The 14,127-nt window shown below is 44.8% G+C and overlaps 2 protein-coding genes across 2 annotated transcripts; both read left to right on the top strand.

Moving 5' to 3' along the window:
• Positions 1-6,286: 6,286 nt before the first annotated feature.
• On the top strand, positions 6,287-6,915 carry LOC124667820. The gene has a single exon (XM_047205064.1). It carries the CDS (start codon positions 6,375-6,377, stop codon positions 6,759-6,761), a length of 387 nt encoding a protein of 128 aa, XP_047061020.1. The 5' UTR covers positions 6,287-6,374; the 3' UTR covers positions 6,762-6,915.
• A 2,422-nt stretch (positions 6,916-9,337) lies between these two features.
• Positions 9,338-9,913, top strand: LOC124667821. The gene has a single exon (XM_047205065.1). It carries the CDS (start codon positions 9,380-9,382, stop codon positions 9,725-9,727), a length of 348 nt encoding a protein of 115 aa, XP_047061021.1. The 5' UTR covers positions 9,338-9,379; the 3' UTR covers positions 9,728-9,913.
• Positions 9,914-14,127: the final 4,214 nt, after the last annotated feature.

The raw sequence follows: 14,127 nt of genomic DNA, 5'->3' as shown, positions 1-14,127 counted from the left end.
ACGCTCGTTGGCCCAACTAGCTGATCGTTCAGCGAGCTGGAAGCTCCAGGGCGCACGAGCGCCAGGGAGGAGCACCCTTCGCTCCGCTTAAATCGGGGAATAGGTGCTCCCGGGCCAGACCTGCGAAGCTAGGCTGGGAGAGAAACACCAGGCCCAATAAATTAAGGAAAGCCCAATTTGGGATTATTCCTGATTCACGAAAATCTACTGAGAGTAAAGTTAATTCTCAGTATACTGAGGAAGCAAATTTGGTGCATATGAGCACCAGTGCTCTCAGTTTTCAAAATATTTAAAAACTGTATTTCTACGTTTCAAAAAATCATCACATTTATTCCATGAATGCATACACATGTTTTGAGTATTTATGCAAAGTTTCGGTAAAAATTGCATTGTATTTTGAGCTACAGGAAAAAAAACAAATTTGTGCCTACGTATAGATGTATATATTTGTCAGAAATTTGTCTTTTTTGTATAGCTTAAAATATAACATATTTTTCTCTAAAATTTCTACCATACCTTCAAAATGTTTATATGTGTGTGGGTATTTAATTTCATATTTTTTGAAATCCAAAAAATATGATTTTTAAAAATCAGGAGCACTGGTGCTCATGTGTCAAATACACTTTTCGGTATACTGAGCCCTAGACACACCCTATTAATATATTATTATCTCGTCCTTTATCGAAATATAGCTAAACTGAAAGTCGACCGTTTTCTAGGAGTTTAGGAAAGAATAACGTCGGTGTTGAGGTAACAGCTCAACGTGAGAAATGGTAGCATTGACCGTGAATATTTGCTTCGCTCGCCAAAATGCATAGCGGTCCCATCACATCATCCCATAAGCTTCTAGAAACAACATGTACAAAGAAGCTTCTACAAACAAAAAAACAAAGTATCTCTATCTCTACTACTTATAAAGGCACGAAGTGCCGTAGGAAAATTAAATCTCAACCATTCGTAGACACCGATCAAACGATCCAGATGCATTTGTTCTCCCCACCCTCACCCCTGCCACGCGCAGTCCATCTTCGAGCAAAAAAAAAAGGAAAAAATAGACTACCTCGCACGATTCAGATCGAAAGATCACGCCGTCCTTTTTCCACGCGACCCCCTTCCCTTCTGCTTCCTCTCCACGCGAGATAAGCGTTCCATGCGCCGCCGCTGACCGGTGATGCTGCCTCCCCCACGCGACGGTGCCGATCCATGCGTCCCTGATCCCCGCCCTGGCGGCTGTCCTGCTACCTCAAGATCCCTTGATGACCGATGCGGAACCGTGGCCTTCGTGGTTGTCCCTGCAACCCTAGATCACAGCCGTCGCACCACTTCTGTGTGCCTCCCTCGCCCTGCATCCTTGTCCATCTCGAGCTGGCCTCAACGTTCTCCTCACGCAGCACCGCTGGGCACCACTGCGCTTGTCACTCGAGTCAAGGGAGGATATGATAAAGAATTCACTTGCGTACTTAAATTTGCATGTTTTTCTTTGGGGATATTTTTACTTTGGATGGATTATATTTTGCATAGTCTGATGATTATAGCTTGATGCTGATGCATTCTGGATACTTTATTCATGCAAAAATAGTTCTAGCAGTCGTGTGTTTATCTGAATCATTAGCGGCAATGCTCAGCCTTTGGCGTTATTCGTGTTCTATGAAGATATTTGAGGTGCGAGTATAAGTTTCTCACTTTTCATTGTCAGTACCGTACATCCTTTTTCTTCAGTATAAAATGTGTTTGACCATGGTTTGTTCTTCACAATCCAGAGACCAGAATGTTGCCCAGACTCATCTAATGTCAACTCAAGAAGGTAGCAACCATATTTTTTTCTTTGACTCCCAGGCCACACCCCACCCTGTCGCCTCCTTACAGGGGCCCCTTCATTGTTCCGTCGCTCTTCGTGATGTTGTGCAGGCCCCTTCGAAGTCGGGACGCGATTTGGCTGCAACACCACTCTTGGCCTGCCAGCTCACTGTCATTTTTTGGTGAGATGCCAATTTTCCTTATTATTTGTCTGGATAATGAATTTTGACCATTTCATCCAATGCATTCTTTGCATTTAACATGACTGGTGCAAGTATGTGAAATAAATAGGAAGATGCTCCGGAAGAATCGAATAAATTTTCTTGCAAGAATATGGTGATTTATCCCGTTTGTTAACAAAGGTTATTTTCAACCTTCGTTCAGATATGTTCTTCAGTTCTTGTACCTCTGAACATCCTGGAGGCTTCTCTTCAAGATTTACTTTGTGTTTTTGTACCTTTGAGCACTGTGGAACTATATGTTGCGGAGGGGAATTGGATGAAGCCTCTGGTGTGAGAAAGGTGTTTTCCCTTGTTAAAAAAGGCGGTTTCCCCTGTTTCTCTAATGTTCTGCTACAAAAATTACTTTGTTTATCCAGTAAAAAAGGAGGGATGTTCAGTTAGTAATCAAGACTGCCAGGGTATGATGAATTAGTGCTGGTGTTATCGATAACTTCCATATAAGATTTTTTACTTTTTCTTATTCAACAGGATTTTGTGAACATGTATATACCAATTATTGTCTTTTGAACACTGCAAATTTGTACACACGTTCTGCCTTATTTCGCTTAATTTCTGTATAGGGTATTGGGTTGGAGCGCACTGAGTCACTGATGCAGGGACATGTTTATGAAGTTAGTCCAGTATATAGCTGTCATTTTTTTTTGAAAGTAAGAATGGAAATTGTCACTGACATATTTTATGGATTTAGTCACTTGTTTGACTGAAATCAATTTTGATTCTCTTCTTGTAGATTGGTGGAGTGAGTGAAGCAGATAACCAAAATAAGTAAAGATGCAGTACAGGGAATATGCTGGATAAAATAGAATAAAAATGGGAAGTGAAATATATTGCATTGCATTGCAAGGTACAAAGTACTATTTGTTCATCTCTGGAGGTTGAAATCGTTGATTGTGCTTTTTTTTTATGTATTAGCTATGTACTCTTTTTTATAAAGCTGTACCAGAGGGCTGAGGTCCCCAGAATAAACACAACTATTTTGGTATAAATTAGTTGCTATAAATATTACTAGATTATCTGCTAGGAATAAACCACGGATAGCTATAACACACTCATGAATGGAACCTAAATTTGGACAAAAATGACATTTATAATTTCATCTAATGACATGTTATCTTTTTTTTCAGTTTTGAGTGTGGGTCATTGACTTAATGGAACCTCAATTTGAATAAAAATTCATTGAAAACTTGCCAGGTTGCATTTCAGAATCACTCTGTTCAGTAGTGTTTTTCTGCCTTGCAAAATCCACCAAATAATGTCTGAATATGGATTTTATGTCAATTATTTAACTTGGTTCCTATGATGGGTTTGGGTAAACTTAAATTTCTTGCACATTTTTAGTATGGATTAGAGCAAGAGTGATCATAGATGCACGAAATACTAGGGAGCGAGAAGGCAGCTTAAAATGTTCATAGCATCATCAGCAAACACTACTCAGCTTTTGATGTCAATAATACAAAATATTGTTACTGAATGTTCTCTTGTTCTCTTCTTATATAAGTACATTATTTCTTTCTTAGCAATGGCAGATAAATCCTCTATAAATCTTTCATATGATACCTGATATTTGTGAATCTTGCTTTGTAAAATTTATTACCAAATGTAAGCATAAAAATGCCGGTGGATTCCTGTTATTCAGAAATATGGAGAGTTGTACAGATTGATGTTCCATTCAGCCAACGCATCATTCGTCATCCGTCCTTGGCGCCGCTGTCCTCGACCTTCACCACCACCAGCTGAGCTGCTACATTTTAAGGAGGTGTACAGATGTGGTGCGATATTGTCGAAGAGCAACATGTCAATGTTCAAGCAACAAAGCCATTATGGACAGGCGTCGTAGCGGAAGGTGCTGATCTGAGGTTCCCTTTTGTTGTATCTCCCCCCTCCTTTTTTTTTGAAATATTCGCTGAAACGTCAGCACTGTTCTAGAGGTTTGAAGTACCAGTGTACAACCTCAGTTGCTGATAGGGCACTGAAGAAATTGCACACCATTGTTCAAACACGGAGGGCACTGCTCGAGTCAAGGGTATTAGTGACTGGCACCATGAATGGTACAATCAGGTGAGGTTCTTGGTAGTACTCATTTCGTGTGCCATATAGTGGAAAAGCTTTAGAACTTCAGAATCTGTTGCCGAAGTTATCAATGAAACATTAGTTGAGGCTATCATAAATTGTTGATACCATACTGCTATTGCATTCTTTGCTCAACAATACTCAAAACACTCAGAAACTATGAATCTAAGATCAAAATTATTAAATAACCACAATTTTTTACCTTTTTTTTCTTAGAGTTAAAGAACAGACTGTTTCATAAATTAAAATTTTCTTTTATGCGTTGATATTCAGTTGTTCTATACCAGGGTATTAGCCTTTGGGTAGTCTAGAATAGACCATTTGGGTAGAAAGCTTTTGGTGAATTGGGCTTTCTATTGTGAATGAGCTTCTTTATTTTTTTGAAAAGAAATATCAACTCGGGATGTGAAAAATATTAACATGATATTTTAAATAGGGTAATTTTTTTTGCATTACTTAATCGATACGTGCGTTGCACGTGCATGCTAACTAGTTCATCCAAAAAGCCACTTGCATGTTGGCGTCATCCCTCCTGTCATCAGCGAGTCAAGCGCTGTTTTAGTAAGGTCATCACGGATTATGAACCTCGATCGACCGAATATACTAAATTTTACTTGAGCACCACGGCGGCATAATGCAGTAGGACCAAACAACAATAATGAGCTCAACTAACTAAGGGCATCTCCAACGGGACGACGCATATCAGACGACCAAAAATAGTCGCGCGTGTCCGTTTGCGTCATCTCACGGACATATTTTGACCGTGCGTCCGTTTGCGTTTGTATGTGCACTCAGCGGCCCGACCCATTTTTATTTTTCAATAATATTTTTCATTCACCAAGTAAAGAGCTACTATACTACAAACTAAAGGAGGTACAAGCCCTAGGCTACTTGCTGCCCGACGGCCTGACCCCGTCATTGCGTCCCTCCCTCATCTGCTTCCCCGCTGCCCACCGTGCGGCCGCTAGAGCTCGGTGCGCCGCCGCGTCCTCTAGCAGGCGCTGCCGCAACTTCTCGTTTGCGGCATCCTCGGCCTTCTTGAGCGTCTCAAAGCAATCGACTAACGCCCTCTGCTCCACCGTCCTCTCCTCCAGGGTAGGCTCATCAGGGTCATCAGATGACCATGAGATGTCGGAGGAGTCGTCCTTTGTGGCGGCGGCCTCCTTGCGGCGTTCCATCTCAGTGTCGAACGCCGCGTGGGACGCCCGCTCCTCTCTGTTTCCTGCTCCGCATCAGCCATGAACTTCGCGTCCCTGACCGTGTCGAGGACGTTGTTGCTGCTTTCGTCGTCCTCCAACTCCTCGCCGGAGCTCTCGACCGGGGGAGGTGGAGTTGGAGGTGCAGGCGCGGTAGCCTGGCCGCGGTCGGCGCTGCTCATGGCAAAGGTGGAGGTTGTGCGGCGGCGCTACGGTGAAAGTTGTGCAACAACTAGGGTTTTGTGTGGGAGGAGATGAAATGCGCGCGACCCTGTTTATATAGGCCGGAAGCAGGCGACAGCCGTGGCACGCGTGGTATCGCCATTAGTTCGTGCACATAGGTAGGCAACGGCTGCTCGACACGCGAGCCATCGCCATTAACGTGGCCGCAGACTGCCGAAGCGGTGCCTTGGCGCCAGTACTGGCGCGCCTGAGAAGACACATCGAGCCTAGGTCGCTGACAGATGGGTCCGACGAAACGTCCCCCAGACGCGTGCGGACACTCGGCGCGTCCGCGCAGAGTCCGCCAGAGATGCATCCGAGGTGCATATTTGAGGCAGGTCTCCGCAGATAGCCCAGACACTATGCTTGACTAACTCATGAGCCGGTCCAAAGTTTCGTGATCTCCTTCCCCAAGCCATTTGGGCTGACAAGGTCAGGAAATCTGCGGTTTCGGTTCAGATTGGAATCTTCCATGGAACCCCACAGCTGTCACAGTGTCAGGCTCGCCGTGTTTTTTTCTATTGACATAGCGTGGATTTGACTTTGAATCGTATTCCTCCAGTCTTCAACTCTGTCGTGTTATTTTACTTTTCGCGCCTCCCTCTCCATTTCTACTCTCCACTCAATAGTGATCGGCAATCGGAATCTTCCACGGAGTACTAGCTTTAGTTTACACATTCTGCTTGTGGCGGCATCATCAGCTCAACATATAAAGCTTGGTCGAGAGGAGGAGGCGAAGGAGGTCAGACGTACGTGCAGAGCTGTAGCTATCCAAAAGCAGGGCCTGTCCAGAAGCAACCGAGAGCCGACTCGATCAGGTGAAAATCATTCAACTTGGATTGATTTGATGGCGCGCGGTAAAGTGGCGGAGTGGATACGGAAGCGGACGATGCCGAGGAAGTCGTCGTCGTCGTCCCGGCGCCGGAGCAGTACTCCCAGTGCGGCGTCGGAGGAGCCGATACTAAGAGAGGCAGCGCCGGAGAGCTGGAGCCGTAGTGCCAGCAGGTCGCTAGAGCGGACGCCTACGAAGGCCGCCGCAAGCGGACCGCCGCCGACGGCTTCAAAGGTCCAGTCGAGCGCCTTGCCGGCGATGCTCCGGTGGCGGCCGCGCGTGAACGTGGTGGCCGTGCTGTACGGGAAGGTGGTGTACCACCTGATGTGGCTGGTCGAGTCCGTCGTGGTGGTGGGAAGGCTTGTCTTCTTCCTCATGCGCTTCGGCTTCAAGCAGCTCTGAATTCTCCTTCGGCTATGGTGCTGAGGGGAGGGCAAAGAAGCGTGCGCGATTCTTTGGTTGACTTTTCTTTTACCCCCCTCTTGAGCAAATTCGTTTGCCGTTTTTCAGTGGCTTTCGATCGCTAAGAAGTTGTAAATTCCCTTGGCCCTCTTCTCATGTGTATAAAGAGATCCCTTTGTTGGTTCCCGTTAAATGAAGTTGTCTCTGCTCATGTAATTGGTTCTTATGTTATTTCTCGTCTTCTTGAAAATTTGGGTTGCCCAACGCACTCACGTATCAAAGTAGGGGGAGGATCCGCCCCGGAGACGCGAGACGGTCCCGAGGAGGAGCCGCGAGCCGGCACAGAGGAAGATAGCCACTCACTTTGGTCGGAGCCGCACAGTATGGGAGAAAACGAGGGTTAGAGTAGTGGCATACTGGCATAGCCACGCGTGGGGGACGAGGAGGAAGTGTACCGCATGACAACATGGATGGAGAGGGGTGAGGATGAGAGGACAAGGCGCCATTCGGGGGTTGTGACAGAGATAGGGGAATGGATGGCGTTAGGGTTAGATTTGTGCGAGGCGAGTATAAAGAGCCTTCCACAAAGACCTAGTGGCATTCGGTTAGTGGCTTAGTCACACACCATTGACAATAGTGTGGGAGGCCCGTCACTAGATCCATGTCACTAGCCTCGTGTGAGGTTTCTGGTGCATCTCTGCTAACATGTTATTTTTATTCTGCCACCGAAAATCTCTAGGGGACATTTCGGCGGGTACCGGTGAGCTAAAATTGATAATACGTTTAGTACCAGTCACTACAAAAAAAATACCTCCATTGATGGGCCAATGTAGCCCTTGGTACATCCATAGGCAACTCACAACTTACAAATTTGTGTATCTTGCCAAGTTCAACTAAGGTTACTTTAAAGGCATATTCACCCATATAGTCGACACCACCATCTTTCAGTCTGCACATCACCTAGACTTCAAAAAATGTAACACATGAAAACCTCATTTTAGAAAAATAATCATGGGCGATTTTAAGTTTCAAAGAATTATCTAATCATAGACTTCTAGACTTCAAATTTTCACAAAAGGTACAATTTCACGCTTCATTTGTACTTGAAATTGCAAACATGTAAAATTCGAGACTTCAAAATGTGCAAACTACTGAAAATGCACAAGAACAATTATGTGTAATTTCAGACTTCAAAATGTGCAAACTGCTGGATTGTTTATTTTCAAACCCTAAGTTGCACGAAAAAAATTATGTGCAACTTCAGAGGTGGCAATATGCAAACTACCCAAATACAAAATTTATGCCTGAATTGGGAAGTTCAGTTGTCCAGCTGGTACATTCTGAATCCTAAAGCTGCACAATTTGAAAATGAACAACATTTCAATAAATAAGAACAAATACAAAACACAAAGAAATCTGTAGACAAAAGAGTGAATCAAAATCCTTGGAAATAGAAATACAGAACTGTTTTGCCTTTATGGATTTTTAATAAAAAAAACTCATTCTAGGCTGGCTGTTGTGGGCTAGATTAGAAGCCCCATAGAGTGCATAAATATCTTTTCTTTCCCTCTCTCTCCAAAAGTCCATACAGCAACACAAGCTTCGGAAGCATGCAACATACAAAAAATCAGCTGTGATCTAGACTAAAAGCAGTCACCTGCATTTTATATACTCCCTCCGTTCATAAAGCCAGAGTAAACCGAAAATACATACGTACATTATATCATATTTCGAGTGCGTTCGACACTCCTGCGCTTTAAGATAACATGCGTTATCCCATAAGGTCTGAGCGTCTAGAATCCAAAAATTAATCATCCAATGGTTAGCACATCTGGAAACCAAAAAATAATCATCCAGAGGCCTGAACTATTAGAAACCACAAATTTATCATCCAGAGGTCTAAACATCTAGAAGCCAAAAATTAATCATCCAGAGGTCTGAACTTCTAGAAACCAAAAATTAATCATGGAGAGGTTTGTACTTCCAGAAACCAAAAATTAATCATCCAAAAGGCTACTTGCATGTTGGCGTCACCCCTGCTGTCATCAGAGTCAAACGATGGTGTAGTACATCAGAGATGATGATCTTATCGGAGTTTTAAAAAGAGGGATGATGAGCCGATCATCCGATCAGCTAATTTGCCTTGAGCACCAAGGCTGCATAATGCACTACCGAACAACAATAACGAGCTCAGCTGCTTAACAAACAAACCAGACGTTTCTAATCGATCCAAAATGTCCTGACCTCCTTCCTTGCCCTAGCCGTTGGCGCTGACAACGTCAGCAAATTTGAGGTGTTGCTTCAGTACGAATCTTCCAGGGTAATGGGAAAACAGCCGTCAGGCTCAACCGTGTATTGTTTATTGACCTAGTGCCGGTTTGACTTGGAGTCATCTTCTTCTAGTCCCCAGCTCTCTCGTGTTCTCGTTTACTTATCGCGTCTTCCTACCCATTTCCATCCATCTATTACTCGCTTTACTTTACAAATTCTACTTGTGGAGGCATCATCAGCCCAACATATAAAGCTCGGTCGAGAGGCGGAGAAGTTCAGAAGTGCAGATCTGTACACCAAAGAAGCAAGTAAGCAGCAGACTCGATCGTTGAGCTTGGATTGATCTGATGGCACGCGGGAAGGTAGCGGAGTGGATACGGAAGAGGACGATGCCGAGGAAGTCGTCGTCGTCCCGGCGCCGGAGCAGTACTCCCAGCGGGGCGGCCGAGGAGCCGATACTACGAGAGGAAGCGCCGGAGAGCTGGAGCGGGGCGCCGTCGCCGGCTCCGAGAAAGTCGGACTCGAAGCTTCGATCGAGCGGCTTAGGGGCGATGCTCCGGTGGCGGCCGCGCGTGAACGTGGTGGCCGTGCTCTACGGGAAGGTGGTGTACCACCTGATGTGGCTGGTCGAGTCCGTCGTGGTGGTGGGAAGACTGGTCTTCTTCCTGCTGCGCTTCGGCTTCAAGCAGCTCTGAGTTCTCATGCGGCTATGCATGGAGCTGAGGGGCGAGTGCAAAAAACGTGCGTGATTCTTTGCTTGACTTTTATTTTGACTTTTTTATTCTCTCGCCGTTTTTCAGTGGCATTCGATCGGTGAGAAGTTGTAAATGCCCTCGGCCCTCTTGTCTTGTGTATAAAGAAATCGTTCTTGGTTCCAATTATAGTCCTGCTCATGATCATAAAGTAAGGTGTTATGGTATTTCTTGGAGTAAATTCCAAAAAACCACCACATTATCGTTAAAACTTCGAAAACCCACCACTATTCAATGAAATTGTAAAAATTACAAAAATTCCACCGTTATTAAGCGAATTTATTGCAATATCCATTAAATTACGTTTTTAGCCGCCTTAACATGAAAACTGATAGTAAGACCCAGTATCAGTGGTGACGTGAGGTAGTGGAGACGGCTGGCTCGAATAGCCGTCAGCGGCTGTTACGTTAACATGTTTGTTTTTTCCTCCACCAAAAATCTGTAGGGGACATTTCAGCGGACCGATCAGCTACAAGTGACAAAGCATTTACTACCTGTTACTAGAAAAAAAATCCATTGATCCAATGTAGCCCGTCGGTAAACATCAATCACCAAAAATATGTATATGATGTAGTTTAGGCAACTCACAGCTTCCAAATCTGTGTATCTTGCCAAGTTTCACTAGGAGAATCTCCACCGCCGCGCCCTAAACAGTTGTCGGCAGGTGTATGCGCCCACAACACTATATCAAGCGCGCTGGCAGGAGCTTCTTAGTTTAGGGAAGGCCATTTCACATCGGCTGCCCTATACAGAGGGTCCCCAATTTTTTGTTTGTTTTTTGAACCAAATTTACAACATTTTGCACAGTTTCAATAATTCAAACAATATTTTTACAGCGTTAAAACACACAAATTATTTCACACAAATAGTTCAAACAAATAAGTTAAATTATTAATATAAAAACAAGAATAAATTGCAACGGCGTTTCCTCTCTGCACCCATAAACGCTCAATTAGATCATTATGTAGTTGAGTATGTGCACTTACATTTTGGATTTCTTCATGCATCCACAGGAAAGTAGAAAACTAGGCCGGTACCTGCTCAACCTTAGCAAGAGGTTCATGAAAATTAAATGGATGGTCATCACCCGCGCTCACTCTCAATGATCATGTTGTGTATGACAACACAAGCGTTTATCAACTATCACATCTAAGACTCCGACCAGGTGAGAGCAGGGTACCGAATAATGGCAAAACGCTGCCGGAGCACACCAAATGCCCACTCTACATCCTTGGGACATGCTTCCTGGAATGTCGCAAAATAAGATTCCTTCTTTGAAACGGGATCTTGGATTATCTTCACAAATGTAGCACATTGTGGATAGATACCATTGGCTAGAAAGTTCCCCTTGTTGTATGTGTGGCCGTTGATCTTGAAGTTGACCGGTGGACCTTGTTCCTCAGCTAGTCTTGCAAACACTGAATAGCGTTGCAGCACGTTGATGTCGGTGTGAGTTCCTGCATAAGACAGGTAGTTTAGCCCTAACTAATAAGGAATGGTAGTTCAGCGCACAACTAGGTTAATTGTACACAGGCATGACACAAACAGAGTACTTCATAACACAACATGTCATGGAAATGCTTCTTCTTCTTGTTTAGATCCTGGAGTTACCTCTATTAGCCAACATAGCATCCGTACACTCCCGCCTCTTGTTCTTCCAGGCGATGTTATCGCTACCAGCAACACCATGGTCATCATCATTGCCGCCAGGCATGACTTCATGCTCCTCCGGGAAGAACGAACCAATACCCCATCCTAAGATCCGGTTATGTAGAATGCAACATGCAAGATCTAGACTAACCTAGGTGGAGAAGGTGTGGAAAGACTTCTGATCAAGGATCCTAAATCTGAACTCTAGATCTACGAATGCCCTCTCGACCGTGACTCTAAGGCTAGAGTGTCTAAGGTTGAAGAGTTACTTGGTATTCCTGGGGTAGAACCTTGTAGAGAACTCATTGAGCTGGTACTTTGTGGACCTAAAGGGTGGGAGAAAACGAGGACGGCACGCATAGCCGACATCAGCTAGGTAGAACTACCCTCAGGGATTTTCAGGCCATCAGCTCTCTCCATGTTGTCACTTGGAATCATAGCATCATGGGATGATCCTTCCCACCCCGCAAGCACATATGTGAGCTTCATATCAAAGTCAACAACGGCAAGCACATTCTGGCTGGTGTAGTGATTTCTCCCTGTAAGCAAGAGCCTAGCTTCTTTGCACTTTTGCTGTTATAGAGTGCCATCAATGGCCCCAACACAATCTTGACATGAACATGAAAAAATGGTTAGGCATTTGGGTTGTAGCAATGTGTAAAGCACCTGGTTCACCTTAAAATATGATGTACAAATGTGTAAATCAGTTCTACAAAGTGTTACTGACCTTGAAATATGGAAACCAGCGACGACTTTCAGCGATCTTGTTGGGAGTGCTAGAAGATGCATCCTTGATCATCTCTCCTCTCAGTTCTCCAATAGCATAAAGGGCTTCCTTGAAATACCTAGAAACTATCTCAGTCGATCTTCTCCATGTGCTATGGATCACTCGGAATCTTTGGTTGTGCCCAACAACATGAAGGAACATAGCCACTTCCTCTTCGATACAAGTGTGGATGTTATCTCTGAGCTTCCTAGACCTCAATGTGTTCGCGAGTTGGTTAAAAGGAGCTTTTTTCATCATGAGCATGTTCACAGCTTTGACATTGCCATTGCTATTGTTGTAGATGTAGTTAAGATTGTTTATCCTCTCTGTATCGCAGACAAACATTAGTGCATATGTGATGCGGGGTTGTGTGTGTCGACGAATGGCTCTCGCATGCATACAGAAGACCCATGCCCGAATCACAGGTACAAGAGCACCTGCTTGAACAAACATCTTGTGCATGTCGGCCTAAGTATTTTAATGTGGCATAATCGTGGGCTAAATCGGCATGGATCGAAGCTAAAGCGGTAACAATTGGGGCAGGAGTGGGTTGCTCAAGCTTACAATCTTCTTTCAAGGCATCTTCATTCTGCCAGAGGTAGAGACGAAGGGGATGAGAGGTTGATGGAGGCCGTGACGGGTCACCGCTCCAGGAGATCGGACACTCTCACACCAACAGGACAACGCGACAGAGAGGTTGACGAAGATGATCCTGGGGATCTCCGCAGTTGACCATACCGCCTCAGATTTAGAACGCTGCCGCCGTCGTCTTCTTCCCTAAGGGGATTTCGTTTTCGCTAGGTGGTGACCGACTATGGCGGGTGATGAGGGTACTTTGTGTGCCTAAACGCGGAGCAAGTTTCTAGCTTCCGCCTTTTTCGCCGTGTTCCCCCCGCACGGGACTTCGGCTGATTTGCGCTCGCCAACGCGTGTCCCCAGAAAATTGGCCAATCCGAGCGTTTCTCGTGGCCTAACTTTTTAGCCGCTTTAAACATCGTTCGCTGCAGTTTTTCCATGTGATCTTGCCGTCCGAGTGGAAGCGAGAAGGCAGCATCACTGTCAGTGACTCCTGCCGAGCGCTGCTTTCCTTGTAACCAAACGAGCATAGTGGATGGAAGATCTCCCCTAGAAAAGCTAGGGACCCATGTACCCTTCAAAATTTCTACAGGGGATTTGCTACCCTGGATATTTCTAGCTTTGTCACCAAACAAGCCCTAAGATGCCCTAAGCTAAGTCGGGCGTAACCGTAGGATACTAGGATCGCATTATGCTACAAGGCCTGATCGAACTTCTAGAAACCAGAAAAATAATCATCCAAAAAGCTAGTTGCATGTTGGCGTCACCTCTGCTGTCATCATCAGAGTCAAACGATGTTCTAGTTTGTATACATCAGAGATGATGAGCCGATCGGAGTTAAGAAAATCGAGATACAATATGCCGATCAACCGAACAGCTAAATTTGACTTGAGCACCCAGGCGGCATAATCCACTACGTACGTACCGAACAACAATAACGAGCTCTGCTCAACTGCTTACCAAATAAACAAGGCGTTTCTAATCAATTAAAGGTTTGCTGATCTCCTTCCCCAAGTCATTTGCGCTGACAACATCAGCAAATTTGAGCTGTTGCTTTAGAACGAATCTTCCAGGGTACTCGGCCTACAGCCGTCAGGCTCAACCATGTATTGTTTATTGACCTGGTCTGGGTTTGACTTGGAATCATCTTCTTCTAGTCTTCAGCTCTCGTGTTTTTATTACTTTTCTCGTCTTCCTATCCATTTCCATCCAGCTGCGACTAGTTCTAGACTACACATTCTTATTGTGGCGGCACCATCGGCCCAACATATATAAAGCTCGGTCGACAGAAGGCGAAGGTCAGAAGTGCCGATCTGTACAGCAAACAAGCAACCAGAACTCCAGAAGCAAC

Source organism: Lolium rigidum, chromosome 6 (genome assembly GCF_022539505.1).
Source record: "Lolium rigidum isolate FL_2022 chromosome 6, APGP_CSIRO_Lrig_0.1, whole genome shotgun sequence".
NCBI lineage: Eukaryota > Viridiplantae > Streptophyta > Magnoliopsida > Poales > Poaceae > Lolium > Lolium rigidum.
This window is presented reverse-complemented; position numbering and strand designations above follow the sequence as displayed.

What these genes read in the sequence shown, in the direction of transcription:
- LOC124667820 (XM_047205064.1), top strand. Translation starts at nt 6,375, where the DNA reads ATGGCGCGCGGTAAAGTGGCGGAGTGGATACGGAAGCGGACGATGCCG.
- LOC124667821 (XM_047205065.1), top strand. Translation starts at nt 9,380, where the DNA reads ATGGCACGCGGGAAGGTAGCGGAGTGGATACGGAAGAGGACGATGCCG.